We start from the raw sequence: 22,184 nt of genomic DNA, 5'->3' as shown, positions 1-22,184 counted from the left end.
GGATTACATAATGTGCGATTATACCAAAACATTTGAGTTATTACAAATGTATCAGGCATGTCGACCAGATTTTTCTTTAGATTGTCTCACACTTTTTTATGTGTTTACATGAATTACAAGTAGTATTATTCCAATTGTGTTTTTGTTTGGCGTTGAGAACCCCCTCACCTGGAAATTGACTAGGCATTTAATGCATGATTTCATCCTAAATTAAAAACTCATTTTTGATTTATCTGCTGTGAAAAAATTAAAAAAATGAATCAATGCCTATATAAGAATTTAAATGTGGATATTGAATTAAATTGATTGTCAGACATACCCCTCTCCTACTACGGTCTGCTTTAAAAGTCCTTATTTAATATTAACTGGAGGTGATATCAAATATGTTCCCAGTGAAGAAGGGACCATCAGAGTATCATTTTATTGCATTAGCTGTTCATTGGAAGCCCTCAAAGCATTTGATTGGGTTGATATTACTCCACAGGGCAGGGCGCACTGGGCCCAAATAAATCATCATTGCAGGTTTTTTTACAGTGCATCGTAACAAAAAGCAGGAATTCATGCGATATTATGTGTGAAATAAATTGTGACAAATCAAGCCCTGACTGAACACATGTTCCTAACATTTGTCTCAAATTCAGGGCCAATGTAAAGCAGTTTAAGAAGCAAGATCAAATGTGGGCCTGCAGTGTTTTATTTTTATTTAAATTGATGGCATTCTGGCTTTGCATATGTTGACCACATTGTATTAATATTGTTATTATTATTATTATTAATAATAATAATGTGTACCTTAAAATAAATATTATGTATGTTGTGTTTAATAATTCAAGGCCCAATTCAACATCCCAGAATATCAATATTCTCATTTCCCTTCTTTTGTGTAGTTTCTGGTTGGACAGAGCAGTGATAAATATCCCTGTTGATCACGTGATTGATTACCTGCTCAAAGGTCAGGCTGCGCTGGTAATTTCCTTACGCCCGAGGCTCCCTTTTCACTTTTAGTCCGCCTCCACAGCCTTTAATACAGATCATGTTATTTATTTTAACCCCTTAACGGCTGACTACACTACTACTGTAACGCAGTAAAAAATACCCCAAACTTTTTTTTCTTTCTCTCGCTTTAAACCATATCGATTCGTTTGTTCTCAGGTATTTTGTGCGTGAATTTAGCGGAAAGTAACAGAGGTGAGGCAATCTATCCTATTTGCGAACGTGCGGGTCTCGAACCCAATTAATTTCTAATAATTACAAACAACGGGGCTGCGAGGATCTCCGCCCTGCCACCGGGTTCAGCGCATCATAATAAAATATGTATCGAGAACGCGCTTCGGAGGGGAGAGGAGACGAGGGAGGAGAAGAGTGAGTTATTGCGGGGAATGAAAACTGTTTCCATTTAGGCTAATTGAGCGCGCCGCCTGGAGCTCTCTCTCTCTCTCTTTCTTTCTCTCTCTCTCTCTCGCGCGCGCGCGCCACCTTTCTCAGGCGCAACCCACTTAATGGCATCATTACAGTGGAGGTAGAGCGAGATACAACCACAATAAAGAATAAAGTAGCAACGTTAACCTCTCTTAAGTCAGCCATTTAAGTGAGTCTGTGGATATGGGACTAAACAGCCTACTTTTTGTGTGTTATATGTTGTGTCTGTATATGCTCGTGCAGAGTTTGAACGTGTATAATACAGCATGGTTTTGGTCAGCCCTCAAATGTGTTCTTTCTTTCTTCTTTTTTGTACATGATGTCCTCCTGGACTATAATCAGTTTCAACACAGTTTAGAATCGATTGCTCGAGTTCACAACCCATTAAAGAGTTCATCTCCAAGGTCAGCATGATCTCATGCGCATCTAATCAATGGCCAATTATTGTAATTACGCTGTGTCTGTTTGGGAACACATATCGGCCCCGTTATGATATCAATGCGCGGTCTTATGTGTGGTATAGAAGTTTACTGTTTTTTTTTTCATCGGTTTTAGCAATAAAATACAGATCCTTAGTGACAAATCATGAATTGCTGTTTTTGTATCTGCTGGTACTCTATTTTGTTGATATATGACTCAGTATCTAAATATGCCTCCATAAAATGTTTATGTGATAACAGCAGACATGCAGTGATTTTTATTGACTTTTAGTGCCTGGATGGCATGCCTTTATGAGTGTGGCCCTTTTTCTTTAAATCCCAAAACGAAAAGAAGTTGAGCCAAACATTATTCCACCCACTGAGATGAAGGTTTGGACAGACGTGTGCTTTTTTTTTTCTTTTCTTGATAGAGCCCTTCTCCTTCCAAGTTAAATCGAGTGAAAACATCCTTTTCGAGCCTTCAGCAATTACCAAGTGATGACATTTACGCACTGCAACAGAAACGTCTCAAACAGGCATTAATTCTAAGCACTTAACATATTAATAATTGTCAGCACAAAGCGAGAGAGCGAGAGAGAGAGAGAGAGAGAGAGGAAAAAAACCTGGGCACTCTCATATTAGAGCTGTCAGTCGGGTGCCCAAGCGGGGGAGATGGAGGGGGGGTTTCATTCATTTTCCAGTGCTCGGTATAATGGTCAAAACACAATTAAAATATATGAAATCTTTAATGACTGTATCCAGCATTGGTAATTTAAGTGAACGTTGATTAATGTGACTTCATTGAAAGAGAAAAGGTGCACAGTAAAGATTGAGAATAAGGATTGTTATCATTAATATCCTCGACACTCTGTAGATCGGGAGTTCTGCACTGCAAAAAAAGGAAAGAAAATCCATCGAAAGCTTGTCATTTAGTACTCATTGTCAAACTTTTTTTTTTACTTCTAAAAAAAAAAAGATCGACAAACCTTTTATTGCCTTGCTTTATTGTAGATTAACTTTGTGTTTTTGACTTTTGTCCAACCTGAGTAATTGTCCTGCCTTCATTTACAATACATGGTTTCGAGGTGAGATCTGAAATAAGTCAACGCTGCACTTGGACGCATCTCAATTAGAAAGTGCCTCACGTGTTAGATAAACTACGCGACTGAAGCTGAGGCTCCAAACCACGTCGGACATGTTTTTTTTTTCAGTGTGCCCTGTATGCTTTCTCGCTTAGTGATCGTCGGAAACTCTGACACGAAAAAAAAGGAGATGTCCGCGATGCAACAACATCTTAACCAGATCAGGTTGATATCAAAGTGACAAATCGTCCCCAAACTTTTTCTGGCACTTGCTGCCGGCAGATCTCGGGGCATGTGCGCATGTGCGAAGGTGTCCAGACTGACAATGCTGGAGAGATAGCGCGTTTGGATTGAGAAACCCAGAGAAAAAGGACAGAGAAAAAACAAAAAGGAGGAAAAAAGACCCCGAGAAAAAATCCAAACAAACCCACGCCGAGAGACGGGCACCATGAGGTCCAAAGGCAGGGCACGGAAACTGGCCACGAGTAGGTGCAACATCCCTTTCTTTTTTTTTCTTTTTTCTTTCGAAACATCTTATAATATACCTTTTATAGACTGTCGCTGTTTGTCAATAGTTTCTGTGACGATGTAATATCCACCAGAAAGCCGGAATCCGCTCTTTCACCTGTCAAGAGCGTCAAAACGATGATATTCTCGCGAGGGAAAAAAAGAATGAAACGGCGTCTCGTGGAGAGCGTAAAGTTTAAAGTTGACTTTGCTGCAGCAGCCCCGGAGCTGCTGGTGCGCGTAGTGGCGCTGTAGTGTGAGGAGCTGTGTTATCGGTTACCCCTCGTCCCGCACGCCGCTGCCGCCGCTGCTGCTGCGGGCTGCTGGTCCTCAGCTCGCTGGGAGACGCTCGGGGAAAAAGGGCACTTTGATGGAGGAAAACGAGGATTTAGACACGCGTGGTACATGTTACAGGGCTTTGTTTGTGACTCGTTGTGTTTGTGTGTCGCTCAGTTCATTCCGAGTGTACAGTTATGTCACTTAAAAAAAACAACTAATTCACACTGTTTTAATTCTTTTGAAGCATGACTGTTTTAGTTTGCAAGACTTTTCACGCAGTTTTATTTTAATTATCGCAGAAGGCGGACTTCTTGCTCTGTTAATAAAATGTGTTTAGCATAACATGATAACTTAAAAATATTCATTGGGTTTGATTCAATTTAGTTTAATATCATAATTGTCATGAAATCGATTTAATTCCTTCGACCCAATCAACTATACGAATGTATGCAAAGGAGATGATTGATATGGCTATTCATTCATTGATTTGCTATAATAAATGATCAAGAATTACATATATTTTTTTCTAAAGCTGTCAATCAAACCTTATTCTTACATGTTCGTTTTATATTTTCTTCATAGTGTTCTCCGTAAATGTCTGTGCTGTTTCATTTGAGTTTTGAACGCTGACTTTTAATTAAATGTTGAGCTTCTTCTCATTGAATAATCACAGCATTAATCTAGAATTATGTCGCAGACCTTTTGGAAAAATGAGGCAGACAGGTCAACACAATAAAGACATTAATGCAATGACCCAGGTCCTAGTGTTTGCAGATGATTTTCATTAGTTTCACTCAGTTCAGTGTGTTTATATCTCGTTTTGCATATTGACCTGTATTTTTGCATAATACAACAATATCAGCTGTCTAAAATATTTTAACAGTCAACGCCGATAAGCAGCAGGTGATGAATAAGTTGATACGTGTCGTTGTAAGAGTATAAAGAGTATAAGAAGGTGGTGACATTAATAAACAGAGCAAATATGAATAGAGCTGTTGTGTTTCTATCCAATGTTGAGACAATATTGTAACAACATATTGGAAAAGGAAATCGGTGCGTGCACACACGGACCCACACACACACACACACCGTCATCACACTCAACACACTCAACAACAACAGAAAATAAAACACTTGAGTGTCTTATAGCGGCCCTCCAGGTCTCTCTTTACTCTGCAACACAAAACTTTTTTTTTTTTTTAATCATAGGAACAAGCAACAACTGCATCAACAAAATATCTTGCAATCCATTATAGCCTTTCTCTCGAATATCGGAGGGTTAATTATTGGAGTATTTAAAGATTATTATTCTCGAGGTGGAAGACGGAGCTTTCCACCTCTCCAGTCCGAGCAGGGGGGGGGGGGGTCTGTGTCCCCCGAGTGGAGCGGGCCTGCTCTGGCCCACAGCCAGGTCTGCACAGTGTCAACAGTGAATATTTAAATTCCCAGACCCCTCATAAGAGCAATGCTGGTAAATGCGTTCAGTGTGTGCCTCCCGTCTGTCCGGAGGAGTCGTGTTAAAACGGGCATGTACGGGGGCCCCCTCGCTATAGAACAGTCGTGTGATTAAAAAAAAGAGAAAAAAGGGGTGGATGTAATAGAGGAGGTGATGGAGAGGTGGTAAACGTGAGAGTGATTGATGGAGGTTGACTGATTAGTCCGCACGTCCAGATGTAATGCGGTGCGCCACAAAAACTCGCTTTTGCTTCCCAACTAAGTATAGCCGAGGCGTGCGAGGCCGCACCCCGCGGTGAATTGTGGGCTACGGGAGGGTGGGGGGGCTTTGATGCTCCAAAGTAGCTCTAATTAAAGGTCCGCTAAGCATATTTGTGTCTCAATAAAAAATAAAAAAACTTGATTACAACTTGTTGAAAGATGTTTGATAATTTGTTCGGAATAATTACGATGAATCTCACATAGCACCTATATATGGATTTTGCAGCATGTTAGGCCTAATGGTTTTAAATATTATGCTTTTTTTTTTAAACGCAGCTTAACATAAATCTCGAGGAAAGTTCCATGGAAATGATTTGGAAGCTTAACAAGTGGCAAAGCATGCATTGGTATCCAATGCGTGTCCCAAGGCGCACACGTGTCTACTTGATAACCATTTTTCACATTTACCACACTATTCAGTCAGTCATCACTCATTGATCCGCCGGTTTAGTGGCTCATGTAAATTTTTAGATGCAAAGCATATATTTGGCACGCGAGAAACGCGTGTTTGCGTGCGTGCGTGCGAGAAGAGAGAGAGAGGCCTCGCGCGCGCCTCGCTGTCTCGTCGCGGCTCTCCTCTCTCCGCAGCCGAGACGCGCGTCGTCCTCCTCTCATTGTGCAATGGGCCGTGCGTCTCGCGTTTGTCTGGCGGAGCTCATTAAAACAGTTAATAGGTCGGCCCATTTAGAAGGTGAGAGGGAGCGGGCCGGCGCGAGGAAAGTGAAATAGAGACCCCATTAAACAGCCCTCTTGTCGTCCCGGAGCGGTGCTCTTTGCCAAAGCTCCGCGTATACAAATGTTCCATATCATCTTCAGTAATGGGTCAAGCGTCACATGCAGGGGCCCGGCGGCAGAGCTTATGCTGCTCTCTGCTTGCTCAGGCCTTCTTTAATCGTTGCTTTGAGCTTGTTTTATTATGCAAATAAAGAAAAATAGAGCAAACATATCTTAAAAGTTGCATCATATCATCAGTCAGTTTGAGGCCTATGACTTAAAACCAGAATTGTGCAGATTACTGAGGCAAGGTCAAGTACTTCAGGAATAAATGAAAAATTAGGCTGCTTGGTTTCTATTAAGGGGGGACAGAAAGTATTTTTACAACTTCATCCGGTTCACTTCTTTAAACATTTTGAGTCGTTTATTTTCTGGCCTTGTGAGATTAAATCATTCGCTGCCATTTTTTTCTCTCTCGCAGTTTATATGTTTGCTTTTGGTGACAATTTCAACTTGAACATGAAATACTTGTGTGAATAGGCCTCAAAGCGCTTTGTCAGGCGCTCCACAAAGGCGACATGCAGTTTTCTACTTCAGAGTCGTGGACGTGTAACAATTATGCGATCGGTCTACAGAGGGGTAAAACGGGGAACAAGCACATTAATGAACAAATGGCAGCATTGTTTGTAATCGGAAAGCAACTAAATGCTTGTCGAACCAGGTGTAAAGCATTTCACAGACACATATGTTCACTTACACGCACACACGGACACGCAGCCTTTGTGGGGGCATCAGTTGTGTTTTGAGGTACAAGTGTGCGTGTGTGCGTGTCTGCGTGTGTGTGTGTGTGTGTGTGTGTGTGTGTGTTGGTGAGTTTGGGGTGACCCGGGCCCTCTCATCTATCAACGCCCCCATCCGTCTGACACGCCGTCCACTTTCCTCCTTTCTTACGATGGGAGAAGCGTTTCAACCACCCCCCTCCTTCTCTCAGAAAATGGCTCTTTTGGAAGGTCCCTGGTGTTAATGAGTCGTCTAGGACTCGATCTCAGGGCTGTAAACAGAGCGCTGATGAGGTTAGGGGTTTGTTTATGCACTGATGTCACCGGCTTGAAGGATGGCCCCTGTCCCAACTAACTAGGGAGCTTCCAGGCCCCGTCATGGGTCCCCTCTCCGGCCCTGACGCAGCCGCCCTGCCTCAGGCTCTTCTCTCCCATCTCTACTCCCCCTTCTTCAGCTGCACTCGCTGCTCTCTTTCATCTCAACATCATGTATGTGGAGAAGTTCACCATGCATTAAAACACACTGACCAGCGTTCTTTTTTGAAAGCTGGTCCTTGTGAGAATGTGTTGTTGCGCTTATGGGTGAGGCAGTAATGTTGTATTTAATGGTTGTGTGTGTGTGTGTGTGTGTGTGTGTGTGTGTGTGTGTGTGTGTGTGTGTGTGTGTATGTGTTGAGGGGGGGGGGCAACCCAGACGGGGCAGTGTGGGAACACCAAGGGGATGGATAGAGGGAGGGTGGAAGGGTGTGCAGCAACATGTCAAGCCTGGGAACCGCTGTGTGTTTACCACAGGGAAACCGTACCAACACAGAACAATGAGCGAGCCTTACCCCTTCTAAATAAAAAAAGGAAAAAAAGAAAAGGCATTTCTGCTTTCTTCTCTGCCCTAAAGGTCATGGAGTTAGAGATAGGGAGTCCACACAAAAGCCTCCAGTCTGTCGGCAGTCTGGTCTGGCCCAGTGCGGTGCCAAAGCTGAGGTCATTATCAACAGAGCAGTCCCGAGCTAAGCATATTTTTATAGATTGTGTGTGTGTGTGTGTGTGCTTATTTGAATGAGCCGAGTGTGTGTGTGTTTTAGTGCGTATGCACAAAACAAAAGCGCTCTGCAGAGTATACATCGGCGTCGTCAAATGTGTGACATGCCGCCATTTTCTCATCACAAATTGCTCTGAGATAAATGGCATTTTGCTGAGCTGAAAAGTTTACCCAGACATCAAACTGATTTGTGTCGTTATGATGTCTGAGCAGTTATAATGTCAACAGATTGCTGATGGTGCGCTTTGCCCAGGCTATTAATGAGGCGGCGTGAAGTTCGCACTCCTCGGCGTGCTTTGAGAAGAGACGTCTGTTAGCTAATTAAAGAAACTCAATCATTTTATACTCCAATCAATTACCTGAAGCAGGTGGTAGAAACGGGGCCCGACACTCTGGCCTCATGTCTCACATCAGCTAACTGTACCCGAAGACACTTTACTACATTGTCGAATGCTTTTATGAGGAGAAAGACTAAACAAGAGGCTCGATATGACTTCATTCTGGCCGACAATCTTTGTGTGCTGCAGACTGCAGACATGATGTTATTTGTGCGTGCAGGCTGCAGTGTGATCATTTCATTTTTTATTTTTATATCTCACCTAGCATCATCGAATAGGAATAAGTGGGTCCAGAAAATGTGTCACCAAGTTCATTGCAGTTGCCCATATTTAAAATGACCCTTTAACTTATTTTAGATATCAAAAGTTCTTTTGAATTAGTTGTAAATATCTTTGTACGAGCTTGTATGTAAAAGTATTTGCCTGTGGACAATCTTTTTAATCACTGTCATCGAGGATTGACAGAAGGAACGGTGGAGAGAGCTCATAGCTATAAACAGGAATTACCCAACAATCGCTTTGTGAATGTGGTGATAACAGCGTGTTCCAGCACTGCTGGGGGATCTCCCTGGGTGGAGCAGGCTGGCTCAAGGGATGGAAGGAGTGATGGAGGGAGGGAGAGGAGGAAAGCAATTTCTAATGAACAGGGAAAGGAACGAGCCATGGGCCTCATGCCCATCTGTAGCTGAAAAGGGGAGGACAGGACGGAGTCAGGTGTGTACGTTTATGTGTTTGTGTGCTATGTGTGTGTGATTCCTGTACACCTTTCATCCCTGCCACAACAAGCCCTCTTCCCCCTCTCTCTCTCTCCACCCTGAAGCTCATTAAGCAGTGACCTCTCACCCCCACAGGACGGGAGAGATGAGGGTGGGAGATGTGATCAAAGCCGGGGCCTTCCTGATGAAGTTTGTGCTGCACCGCCTTCACCTGATTGGATCTGATAGCAGCTGTCTGGCCTGTGTTGCGGGGCTGAAACAATGATGGTTACAGTGAGAGACACAAAAAAGTCATGGCAAGCTGTGAGTTCATGATTAAAGGCGACGTTAGGGACATTAAGGTCAATAATGTTTAAGATAAATATATATATACATATATATACGTATATATATACATACGTATATATATATATATATATATATATATATATATATATATATATATATATATATATATATATATATATATATATATATACGTATGTATATATATACGTATATATATATATAGCACAGAATGAGCATATTTTCAAAATTTTCTCATTACATTGTCTCACATAGCTTTACATTTTTCTGGATGGATTGACACACCTCTTAGTTTCCTAAGCCCATGGCAGGTTCTGGGATGTAGATCATCTTTCCACTCTCAGCGAGAAAAGGAAACACCGCGTCCCTGTCCTCAGCGATCTGTCTTGATGACTTCCCCTCCGTGTACATGCATGCGTCTTGATTAAGCCGTGCACCTTCGGTGCGTGCACAAGTGTTGGTCAGCCAGGGTCGCAGCAGAGGAAAGAATGCGGCAGTGGAAAGGAATGCAGGGCTGATTAGCGCTTCTTACCTGTAAGTGAACTGGACGTGCCGGCGTGTGATGAGACCGAGGAAGCGAGGGAACAATAGGACAGTAGAGATTCCTTTCCATGCCGCATTCCAGCGATGCTGCAGCCGGGGCCCCCCGCTCAGAGCTTTGATGAACCCTTCTCGCGGCTTCCTGGGATTGTCGCTCCTCCACAAACACAAAAACATGAAGCGGCCGGTGAGCGGGGCCAGGGAAGAGAGAGCACGGCCGTCCTCAGGATGTCCTGTTTTGATTAGCGTTAGCATCCTAAATGCACCATAGAAATATTATTCTAACACGGAGAAGAGCTCGGCGGTGACACATCCACTTCTTTCCCCTCTGCGACCTCCAGGGTCAGATGCACTACAATGAGCCAGGAATCAAAGAGGTGATCTGACTGAGGAAATCATGTGAGGAAAACAGAGCAATACAATGATAGGGAGAGGGCTCAGGGTCTGTCAACAGGTGGGAGTGTATCAGGCCAACGCTTTAAGAGGTTTCGAAGAAATACCTCACCATTTCTGGAATTGTCAACAATGCCCACATTATTATCAATAACATGTCGATAGCTTTTCTAAAAAATGTAGTGTTTTTCTTTGGATGACAGGAAGTGTTGTGGCGGAGGTGGACTTCTGAGAGGCCTCCCTTTGCTAGAATGAGCTGATATTTCTCCTTAAATCAAAAGAGCGTGTTAGTTTCTCGAAGAGTTACTCGAGAAATATCAAAGTGGGGAAACACTGAAATAATTGGGGATCAAACTTTTTTTACTGCCTTGTCAAGCCCTTTGTTACAAGTCAATAACTACTAACAGCTTCTGCTATTAACTTCAGCTTAGGGCTGGGCGGTATGGCTGAAAAAAAGTCAAACAACTAAAACGGCTTATATTATCATGAATCCGAGCTGATTTCAGTTGGCTGAAATTCTTTATAACTGACAATATTCCCCCTTAAGTATGTACCTTGGCTCTGTATTAAGAGCACCAGCTCTTACACACAGTGTCCTCTATCCACAGCCCACACTACATCTTTTCTGTCTCCTGTGGAATCAGAGAGCAATGAAGCATTGCAGCATGGTTTGTTGTTTTGCTGGTGCTTGAGGGCTTTAGTTTGACAGGAGGGCACCACTTTGTTCACCTCAGTGTCCAGAGGGGACCCCTGGGGACCTCGGGGCCTGGATGTCTCTGTCAGGGCTGTGGCAGGACTGGGGCGATGGGGGGGCTCCACTGCTCACTGGGTCAGTGGACAAGCTAATCGATTTTATCTCCGTTTCACACAACACGCCAAACCCCTACTGGCCTGATATTCACATTCACTGTTCGGAGGATTATGCTCCTTCCATCTTCTGTCTCTTTTTTTCTTCTTCTCTCTTTCGGTTTCTTTCTTTCTCTCCCACCAAATTTCTTATGTTTCTCGTTTGTCTTTTTTCTAGATGTTTGTCTATTTCCACCTCTTTATCTACCGCCCCTCGCTCCATCTCTCTTTCTCCCCCTTATAGGGAGCATTTTAAATTTAGCCTCCATGCCTGTCTCGGCGTTGGCAGAGGAGGCAGAGGAGCCCTTGTTTTCTCGGCCATTCCTCTGGATAAAGCGTTGGAACAAGGGAATGAAAGCTTTGGGAAAGGTCTGGAAACTACCCATTCATCAGTGTAAGGAGATACTGCGCTGACAGTTAACAGACGGCCGGCCAAGTACAACAAGGGACAGCCGCGTGGGCCCGCACCGCTGGGCTCAACAGACAGACAGAGCGAGACCAGACCAAACACCGCACTCATCTCTGTTCGAGGGAATAGCATATGTTAACATTTTAGGCATTTATTCTGATTCTCTTGCGCAGTGTCTCAAGTGTGAACAGTAGAATAAGTGAATGATTACTGCTGCAATCATAACTAACATAGTAATAAAGAAGAGCAAGGGGGCAACAAAGTAGAGCATAATGAGTACATGCTGTCATCTAAGTAGTGGAGCAAACTGTGGTTAGTTCAGTTATTTTCTGATTTGGCGGAATTGACAACTTTTTCTACTTTTCAAGGTCCCGAGTGAATTGTGTGTCATTATTGGTAAATATTGAATTTCTTTATTTTTTTTTTTTATTTTTTTATCAGCGTTTATGTTTTTAAGAGGCTTTTGTGTAAGATTCTACATTTGACATTTTCGTCATTATTTGTATAGGTCGGCGTTTTTCCGAGTCCTTTCTGCTGCCTTTTTAGCCAGTCTGACGCACCCTGCCACTGTGACTTCCCATCAGGCACTGCAGCAGGGCAGAATGCGTGCATACCCTCAGGGGCAGTAATACCTTTATGAAAGCAAAGATTTATATGCACCCATAAATACATGCACCTACACATGTTTGAATATTTATCCGTCCTTACAAGAGATTTGGACCCAACACACTTGTATCCACATGGACATGTACCTGCTGAGCCGGGATGGGACAGCGCATCGGCATGGCAGTGCAGGGTGGGACATTGCAGGTGTGAGTCTGTGTCTCTCTGCCCAGCCATTAATCGCTGCCATCTGACAGTTCAATCTACGAGGGGCCGAGTGGAGCAGCCGGCTGGTTACCAGGGCAGGTCATTACCGAGCATGGAGGCAGCCAATCGCATCAGCGATCAATGACAAAGGCTGCAGAGGGAGAGAGTGCAAAAAGTGAGGGAGAAGTAGAAGGAGGTAGGGTAGAGAAAGATGGAGGGAGAGAGAGAGGCAATGGAGATGTAGGGTGAAGGGAGGGGAGAGGAGAGGTATGGCAGGATGAAGGTAGTTATGATGCTGAAGGTCAGTTCTTGGTTGTGGAGTGGATGACAAACAGGCTGTCGACTGCCAAGAAATGGAGATATTCATCCGATGCCGCACAACTAGAAATATGGCCCATGCACACACATAAATGCACACAGACACAGTCATTGCCGTAGCAGCTTGATTGAGAATGCAGCAGGGGAATTTAGTGTGAGCCATTGTTTTATGAATTCCATATACAAGGTGTTGGCAGTCTGCGCCGCCCTTTTAGTGGTCAGTCCGGGCTGCGCTGTCGTAAAAAGTAATGACTGGCTGTGAATAAAATAAAAAAATAAAAATCAGTTCATGAAAACGCCACAACTCCCCTTTAGACCCGCATCGGCTGCCCGGCGCGTTACCACGGGAACAGCTGCCATGACGAAGCCCGAGACTCAAACGCAGTCTAACAGGAGGAATTCCATACGCTTTCATAACTCAGTGAATGTCATTTTCACCTTCTCACCCAACTTTTCTTTTTTTCTTTTCTTTTTAAATGTTGATGAGGGGATTACTTGATGTTATGGGTGACAGCATTTGGCTGAGGCTCCGATAAAACAACAGCCAGATCTCTCGTTTTATCCCCAGAGGCCTAGAATAGCAGAACTGGTCGTTTATCCCGCACTATCTCTCAGCAGATCCACTGGCCCTCTCTCCCAGACACACACACACACACACACACACACACACACACACACACACACACACACACACACACACACACACACACACACACACACACACGACCAGGCCATCCCGGCGTGGACACCAATGAGTGATGATGAGTCATTACAGAGAGCGTGCCCTTCGACCTCCTCCAGTCTTTATGGATCACTCTCTGGCAGAATCATATTCCCTAATGCCAAGTTCCTGTCCATCTGCCTGCCTGTCTGTCGGACCGTCAGGCCCCTTAGTCTCTCTTTCTCTGTCTCCCCTGAGTTTCACACACCAGTTCATCCCAGACATCTCTGTCTCTGTTTATTTTAATAACAAACAGAAGAAAAAAAAATAGACCTCCCTTTTCCATTACCAAACATTTGAATTTGATAGTTTTCATGTATTCCATGGTGAGAATAATGGATATAAGTGTTGATTTGTTCAGATCATTTCTACATGAACTTGAGAGGGGCTTCAAAAGTTGTCTGTTATCCAAGGGTGTGATAGTTCAGAAGATAAATTATCTATTTATCCTCAGCTACCATGTACTTCAATGTTGAGATTGGCATGCAGCATCACTGTAGCTGAATTCACAGTAATCCAATACATCTCTTCGCATGTAAGTGTTTTCCTTCCATCTTTTTCCTCAGCATACGATCGTGGTAATTCCTCAGTGCGCAGAGAAGCAGTGCAGCAGAGGAAAGGAGTCAGTTTGGATTTCTACACATCCTCTTCTCTGTTACTTTAGTTAATCCAATACTAACACTATGCCAAAGATTTTCTCTGTAGATCAGGCTGCTAATATGTTTATTGTGGACGCTAGCATTTCATCCTTCTTTCAACAAATGCCATTTGTTTGGCTTGATTTGATCAGTAACAGGCGCACAGTTCAATGCAGGCAGGAGCAGGTAAACCCTCTATACGATAGGAGTTAAAATGTTGTTGCGTCTGTGAGAGGGGAAACTCTATTACAGGTGTCCTGGACCACGGGGCCCTGCCGGCTCTGATGAAATGCTCTTTGGGTGTCAATGCAATTGTGATTTCGCCCCGGCCCGGAGACTGGCAACCTCTTGGGTTTTAAAGCTGGCCCTGAAAGGCAGAAAACAAAGTCTGGCTCTCTAAACCGTACAATTACAATGGTGGAAACTTTGAAGGGCACTTCCTGATGTTACATAGTAATCTCCCTTGGGACAGCAGAATATGATGCTGTATAATTTTGGTAATTGTTTTGTGGAATAAGCATTGTTATATGTGTTACAGTGCATGTGACTTATAAAGTGGAACTGCTCCTCAGCCAATGACGTATAAATCGAATGTATACCTTTGACATGGAACAGACTGTATAATACTATAGCAAGTAGGCATATGCATTAGTAAAATGGCAGCTGATGAAAACGGAAACTCTGAGATACAAGGCTTTCTGTGAAGAGAGGGATCCACAGTGCCAACAGGATTATGTTTCTTTATGACTTTCTATTCATTCTAGTCGGCTGTAAAACAGCATTATAGTAGCCTCAGTTTTATTGTCAATAGGACTCCTGCTCCCGCATGTCCTGCTTTCAGCATTTATTAGACAATTTCAATCTTTTTCAAATTCAAATTTGGTTTATTTGGTGATCGCTCAATCTAATTGTAAAGGCAAAACACAGTTATCCCCAGATTTATATCCCTACGCTGCAAAACAAGTGACCCATTTCAGCCCCAGAGGGTTCAGAGACATTGGATGCATGCCATGTCACATTGTCCCCGCCCACAGCCCCACAGATCAAATACAGGTATGATTTATGTCCGCTGTCTCAGCCTTCACATTGCATGTTCTGCTGCGTTGCGGCTGTTGGTCAAACCCAACCGCAGTAGTAATTTGTCTCCTTACATGTGTAGGCGGTGAGGGGCGAAGGTCAGTCAAATGAAAATGACCAGACCTGAGTTAATTGTTCTATCTATTTGTGGTTCGAGACCGGATGTCTGTCTGAATGTCTACCTGTCTATTTGTCCATCTGTCTTGCTTCTGCCTTGGCGCCGTGTCTTGTGTCCGTTGGTCGAGACCCTCTGGAAGCAGTCAGCCATTATGGGCACTGATCTGATCCAGCAGGGGTACGGGGTTCACTGAAGAGATTTGTCTAGGACAGATAGTATCACTGTCAAAACACACAGGCTGATGGAAAAGTTGTTTCTGGTTTCTCTGGTCCTTATTAACGGTGTTCCTGATTTACCAAGCTCACGAAGCTCCATGCAAAAAAACTAGCACATTGGTGAGAGCGGGTTGAGTATTTATTCTTGCCTGTATGTTTATGTACATGCTGTAAAATATAATAAATACACTTGTGTTTCAGGTATGAAACTTAGACACCTTTTTGCCTCCAATTTCCTCGCCAGCTTTGCACATCTGACAAGGTTAAGCCAGCAAATTGTGGCGAGAAATGCTTCCTGTGTGTGATTACATTTATCATGGATAATTAGGAAGTTCTGCTCTGTCTACACGTGATGACCTTTCACCCCGAGTGTGACAGTTGTAGGCTGGTGTTGCCAGACACCCAAATGTGCTGTCCAGGTCGTGCTACACCACAAAGTCTGGTTTCCGCTGCAAGATCAAGTGTCTTTAGATTTGGGTTTCTTTCTAAGACTCGAAACTAAGATTTGAGAAACTTATCTGTGATTCCATTCTTCACTGATTAGTCATTTAAACCATAATTTCAGATAAATGAGCAACATAAAAATTGCATTAAATCCAGATGTAGATTGGCACTTTGCCATATCACATTCAAACTATTTTTGACTGACCACACCTTGACTTCAGACATCTATAATGTTACACTTCATGTCATCCAAGACCAAGTATGATTACATGTGTTAAACAGGGCTGTTTAGAAGGTTGTTAGCCTTATATGCTAATAAAAGAGGTTGCTGCAATGCTATTGTTCACACAGGAGACTAACACATGGGATGGTGAGGATAAAATAGGATATATTTTTCCCATGTAATTATGAATTGTTGCAACAATGTTCAAGAATATGTACAACAGAGGAATCTTTACACCAGTATCTCGTATAGCAGGGTTACAGTAACTATAGGTTACTTTAAGTAACCCTATAGTGAACCCATCAAAACCTTTGTTCGCCCTTCTGCACAGCGGCACTGTCAGCAGTGTGAAACCCTGGTCCTCAATGTAATTTTTCTTGATGTGTTGATATGTGCGCGTGAACCGTTGCCAACTTCCTATCTGTGGCGCCTTTGTTGATAAATAGTTTTCTAATTATTTCAACCTTTCTCTAAATCTTAGCCTTTCTTTCCTCCTTTGTTTTCTTTCCCTTATGCTCCTTTCCTCCTGTCCATTGCTCTGTCATTTGTTCTTCCTTTTCCTTTGCGCTTGTACCCTTTCTGTGTTATAATTCCCACCTATTATTTCTGTCCCGAGCCCTCATTAGTCATGTCGCTGTCAGCCGCCAGCTGCAGACCCACACACACATACACACAACCGCACGTATTCTTGCACATGCACAGGTATGGAAGTCATCAAGGAGAGGTCAAAGGTCTGCCTCATTACCCAGCGCCAGTGAAAACTTTTGGTGTGTTTTATGCACCGGTATCAGAACGCAGAGGGAGGGAAGGAGGGGGAACGAGGGGTGTAGAAAAAGCAAGATGATGAAGAAGACTGTGGTTTTAGGAGGAAATAAGAGAAGAGAGAATGAGCGATAGAATGTGAGAAGTGTAGATGAGACAGACAGAAATACCCCTCTTTTTTATCATCCCTGTATCGGCCCCTGGTCTACTCTACTCCATACATGTAAACCCGATCACTACAGCTCACTCAGAAGATAGGATATCGTGGTTTGGTGGAGAGTTTGAGGGGTTGAATTGAGCTGCTGGCGGTGCACATGCCTGGTGTTTCCTGACGTTAAACACAACATCTCTAAATAAAGTCATTAAGAGCAGTCCAACAGAAGTCCATTCATTCATTCATTCATCTTCTTCTGCTCACACACACACACACACACACACACACACACACACACACACACACACACACACACACACACACACACACATTCTCTCTCTTTTTCTCCCATTCAAACACACACTGAGACTGCGTGCCTGCGTGGGACATGATACGCTGACATGAGACAGAACGCAAAGCAGGAGTGTGTGTGTCTGTGTGTGTGTGTGTGTCTGTGTGTGTGTGTGTGTGTGTGTGTGTGTGTGTTTGTGTGTATGTGTATATGTCTGCACGGGTATGTATGTGTATGTGCACATGCATGTTCAAGTTCAGCTTAGGGGGTCAGAGAGGGAGAGAGAGTGTGTGTGTGTGTGTGTGTGTGTGTGTGTGTGTGTGTGTGTGTGTGTGTGTGTGTGTGTGTGTGGGTGTCAGCTGGGAGCAGTCAGGGGGACACTGGTGATGCAGACTGACATGGGACATAAACACTCAGTAGTATAGTGAAGGGGCCCATTGTCTCAATCGCCGCCTGCATGTCAGCCTCTGTGTAATGGAACGATACGTCTCTGTATGTTTGTCTAATTGCCCAATCTCCCTCTCTGTCTGTCTGTCCGTCTTCTGACATGTCTATCTCACTGCTTGACTGTGTCTTTATGTCTTCTTTTCTATCTACATTTATACCTACACGTTAGGCACGAGGCAGATCCTCCTCTCCCAAATGTCTGCCAACGATCTCCCAATTGCTGGATAGTTATGTGTTTGCTGTTAACATGCATTTTTCTGTATCTATACTGGTCAAGTCGAATCATCAGGATGCTCAATTACATTATGAGAGTTACGTGGAGAAAATTAAACAGTAGGCCAAAATAATAATGAGAAAAAAAAGTTGTATCTGTCTTTCTGAGTCACAAAAAAAGAAAACACTTTAGATTTAGTGTTACGAGAAGTAGCATTAGTCGCAGGTGGGATTGTTAACAAGTCCAGTGGTCCAAAACATGCAAGGGAGTTATTAGTTCTGCGATTTCAGAGCTGTGGCTGAGTCCAGAAAGGAGGTAAAGGTGTGCGGAGGATATGAGATCTTTGGGGTCGAGGTGCCGGGATTGTGATGAGGTGTGTGAGATTAATGGGAGTGAAGTTGTAAGAGAGGAGAGGCGAGTAAGGGTGAGGTGCTGAGGACATGCCGGATGGGTGTTGAGGATTTGTGTCTTTGTAGGTTTTTCAGTTTCTGTTCTTGTCTTCATAAGCCTTCATGGAAGACAATCGTATTTCTTTTTTTTTTCGCGATGTTCTCACTCAAGATCCTTAACCCGACGTCCTGTAATGTCTGCTCAAAACCCGGCTGTGTAATGTGAAAAAATGGATGGATGTCAAATCCATACTGGGCTGTTTTATGCATTCAACAGCAGAAACGTGGATAAAAGAGAGACAGAAAGTATTAGGATGTCAGAATTGAGGGCTTTACAGGCAAATATGGAGGTGGTTAGAGAAGGCCAAAGTTCACCCACGTCTCTTGGCTGTTTTATGTGCTCGCTGCCACTCCCCATCTCAACGTGCAGCCGCAAGCTCCTTCTCTCTTTTGTCAGTTAAATACCGCTTCATGTTACATGGATATTATGAACATTATTATTTAGATTATTTAGCTCACTTTCTTTCATAGGTACACATTTAAAGCAAAAGAGGCACGTTTAACTTTTTTTTTACATTTTAAGACAAATTGTTTTAAAAGTGACCACATCACTTGCAACATTTATATTGCGCAGTTCATGTTTTATGTACACTGAAAGTACTTCCAAAATGCTATTTCAACAGCTCATACACTTTTACTAAGACTCGTTTTATTTTCTTTCTTCACACAGTTACCAGCTTGAGTTACTGGCTGAGCCATGTTTCGAAACAGGGAGGCATACAGAGGGCTAAACTGTAGTAATAATCCAATTATAGTAATAAGTAGCCCAGTGATTGACTCTTCAGTCAAACATGAAGGGGTTTTACGGGCACCTCTCTTGAAGGACATGTTTCCCTATGGCGGCTTCCTGTTCACACCGACGCGCATATTGAATGGCTTCAGCTGAGCTCCTCTCTGTCTAGTAGTACGCAGTGTCTGTTTATTGTAGATGAGGTGTGGATGTTTATACTCTACGGAGCAAAACAAACCAGCCTGAAGTGTGAGGTGATTCTAAAATAATCCACCATGCTCTTGGCAAATTGACACTGTGTAGTCCCTACTTGTGTTATTTGTTCATGTTGGCCGTGGAAATGCACCGACGCATTCATTTCCTCGGATGGAACTTTTCCATCAGATAAGATGCTAAAAAAAGGCAAGCGATGAATGCAGACACCTCCTGGATCAGAATGTTTGTTCCCTGCAGGAAATGCATTATGTCTCTCCAAATGCTCTCTTTTAATCTATTTGTAAAGCCTGAGATAAAAAAAAACATTCCCTTAACATGAGTTGATGTTTACATCAAAACTATATGTCTAGATCTGTCTGGCCAGTAGACATGAATCACACTAAACCAACCAATTGAGTCATTTAATTACCCTGGTATTCACCTATAATTAGGTGTCTGTTCTTTTCAAATCCTTCAAAGGTTTTCTTTCACTATATGATTCTTTGTGTCATCAAAATACATTCAGGTCCGGAAGGTCGCGGAGGTTGCATTGTATCATGAAATCAAAACAAATTATTTTGTTTGTATACCTTTTTCACACCGTCTAGCTTCTTCTCCCCCATTTACCCGTGCATTAGCGTTTGTATAAATACATCATAGAAAACGCACACAATGGCCGAGGAGGGATGGATGTCAGTGGTCAGAGCAGATAAGAATGACAAAGCTCTACACTAAGCCACGTCACCACCAGGCCTCTCACCTGCCTGTCTGTCACACAGACGCACTCAACCATCACAGAGTGATTGTTTGTGCCCATGCATGTGTGTGTGCGTGTGTGTGATTGATGCGCTTCGCCTTCCGTCGACTTTACTCCCGCCCTCAACCACCTCGCTCCCTCTTGTCCCACCTCAGTCTGGACTGTCAAGGAAACATGAGGCCTTGGGAGATAGCAGCATGCTCTCCCGGCCGGTCCTCGGCCCGCTCTGTCTCTTTTTCTCTTCCTTGTGCCAGTCACCACTGCTGTGGGAAAAGCAGAGGAGATGAGGCCTTAAAAAACAGATCATTGTCCGCCTCCTAGATTAAAGCCAGAGAATGTGAGCATTGTCCACTGAATGGCTAAACCTTCCTGCTGTCACTCAAATGCTGCTCTGAGCGCTACTTCATGTCTAAGAGGCTTATCTGCACTGAAAGGCCCCTAGCTGCTCTTGGGAGAGAGGACGTAATGAAGCGTGTTTTTTTTTTTTTTCCTCTGTAGGGAGAAACCTGCTGCTGGGGGGCTGGTGATGGTGGAGGTGGTGGTGGTGGGTGGTTAGGGGATTCAGGGGGTGGACGTGGCCAGTGGGACAGCTGCAGCCCTCGGCCCAACCGCTCCCACTCCTTCTAACTGCCTCTCTCGAAAGAATTGTCATTTATCTAGTCTCACATGAGAGGGGAGCGCCGAATGCCCGGCATACGGGCCTGAACCCCATTGCTAGCGTGATGGGGGGACATGGGGACATTATGTGGGGACGTGCCCAGGGACCTGGCTGTTGTCCGCGCTCAGCCGTCTGTGGGGATGATCAGCAGGCCACTGATGTGGTCCTCTCTTTGTGCTCCGCTGTTTGAAAAGGGGAAAGTTTAAGTGCTGCTTGCATTCAGGGCTGAGGGCCAGCCAGGCTGGGAGGGTTAGCTAAGCCTTGAGGCCTGTGTGTGTGTGTGTGTGTGTGTGTGTGTGTGTGTGTGTGTGTGTGTGTGTGTGTGTGTGTGTGTGTGTGTGTGTGTGTGTGTGTGTGTGTGTGTGTGTGTGTGTGTGTGTGTGCGCGCGCTTGCATTATCATAGCCTGTATTAGAAAAAACTGTAGGTTCCTTGGTCAACATCATGATTATAATATGTACATTTACATGTCATCGTCACATACTGTAATCACATCCTGTCGGAGTAAACATTGTTTTGTTTGGGATTTGTGAAACTGCTAAAAGTGAACTAAAAGACAAAAGCCACTATAAGAAAGTGTCCAAAAAACACAGATTTTCTTTTTTTTAAATTGTGTTAATGAGATGCATTATTAAGTGTTCAACAAGAAAGTTATTACATCAGAGTTATTTACCTTTACAACCTGTGTTTTGTTCAGCTGATTCTGCTGAATGGACCCTTGCCAGTGTTGCCACAATGCTTCACTTGAGTTATGAAACATCTGCCCCGATCTCCGCCACTGATCCGGCCTGGCACGCGTGGGTTTCCCCCAGCGGGCCACATATTAGTCTACGGATGATTTACAGAGGCCATCAGACCCTGAGCCCGGCTGTCCTGTTCTGTTTGCCCTCTGCGGGTCTGCTCGTCCGTCTCCGTGTCGCGACGGACACACCTGCATCCTCGGCAGCCCCCTCTAACCCATGAGCTCTGTCCACTTCCTGTCTGCAGCAGCACTACTTTATTGACACAGGTCCTCGTAACATGCAGAAACGCAGCTGGGCTGCTGGCATAATGCAGTACGTAGATGTCAAAATTTTAGTGTTTTTGGAAAGAGAAATTTGTTAAACTGTGATATGGGTTCTTTTTTTATCACCTTTCCAAATATGGCAATTTTAGTTTATTTGGCACACACAGGCTTTTTCCTTTAGTGCCGTCTGTGTTGGTAAAGGGATGTTTAAAACATGACAGAATGATTCACTTTATGAGCCCAGGAATGGTGTTTGCTCTCTCTTCTCCCCGTCAGACCACGAGCCATGCATGCACTCTCTTAATGCGATCTCTGACCTGGGCATCTTGTGAGGTCAGTGCTGCCTGCGCCTAATCTGTGCTGTGGCGGGAGGTCGAGTGGGCTGGAGAGCCTCGAATTAGACCAGAGGGCTTGTCGGCTGGAGGGGGATGGGAGAGGGATGTTAAGTGGTGTAGCCC

The 22,184-nt window shown here is 43.9% G+C and overlaps 1 protein-coding gene across 1 annotated transcript in view; it reads left to right on the top strand.

The window, feature by feature from the left end:
* Positions 1-3,368: 3,368 nt before the first annotated feature.
* Positions 3,369-22,184, top strand: part of mecom (MDS1 and EVI1 complex locus) — a gene marked incomplete at both ends in the record, with an annotated part of 126,873 nt that continues 108,057 nt past the window's right edge. The window contains one exon of the mRNA XM_079225205.1: positions 3,369-3,405. Coding sequence (XP_079081331.1) covers positions 3,369-3,405 — 37 coding nt within the window. The remainder of the gene's footprint in view (positions 3,406-22,184) is intronic.

This window comes from Taurulus bubalis, assembly GCF_910589615.1.
Source record: "Taurulus bubalis genome assembly, chromosome: 10".
NCBI lineage: Eukaryota > Metazoa > Chordata > Actinopteri > Perciformes > Cottidae > Taurulus > Taurulus bubalis.
This window is presented reverse-complemented; position numbering and strand designations above follow the sequence as displayed.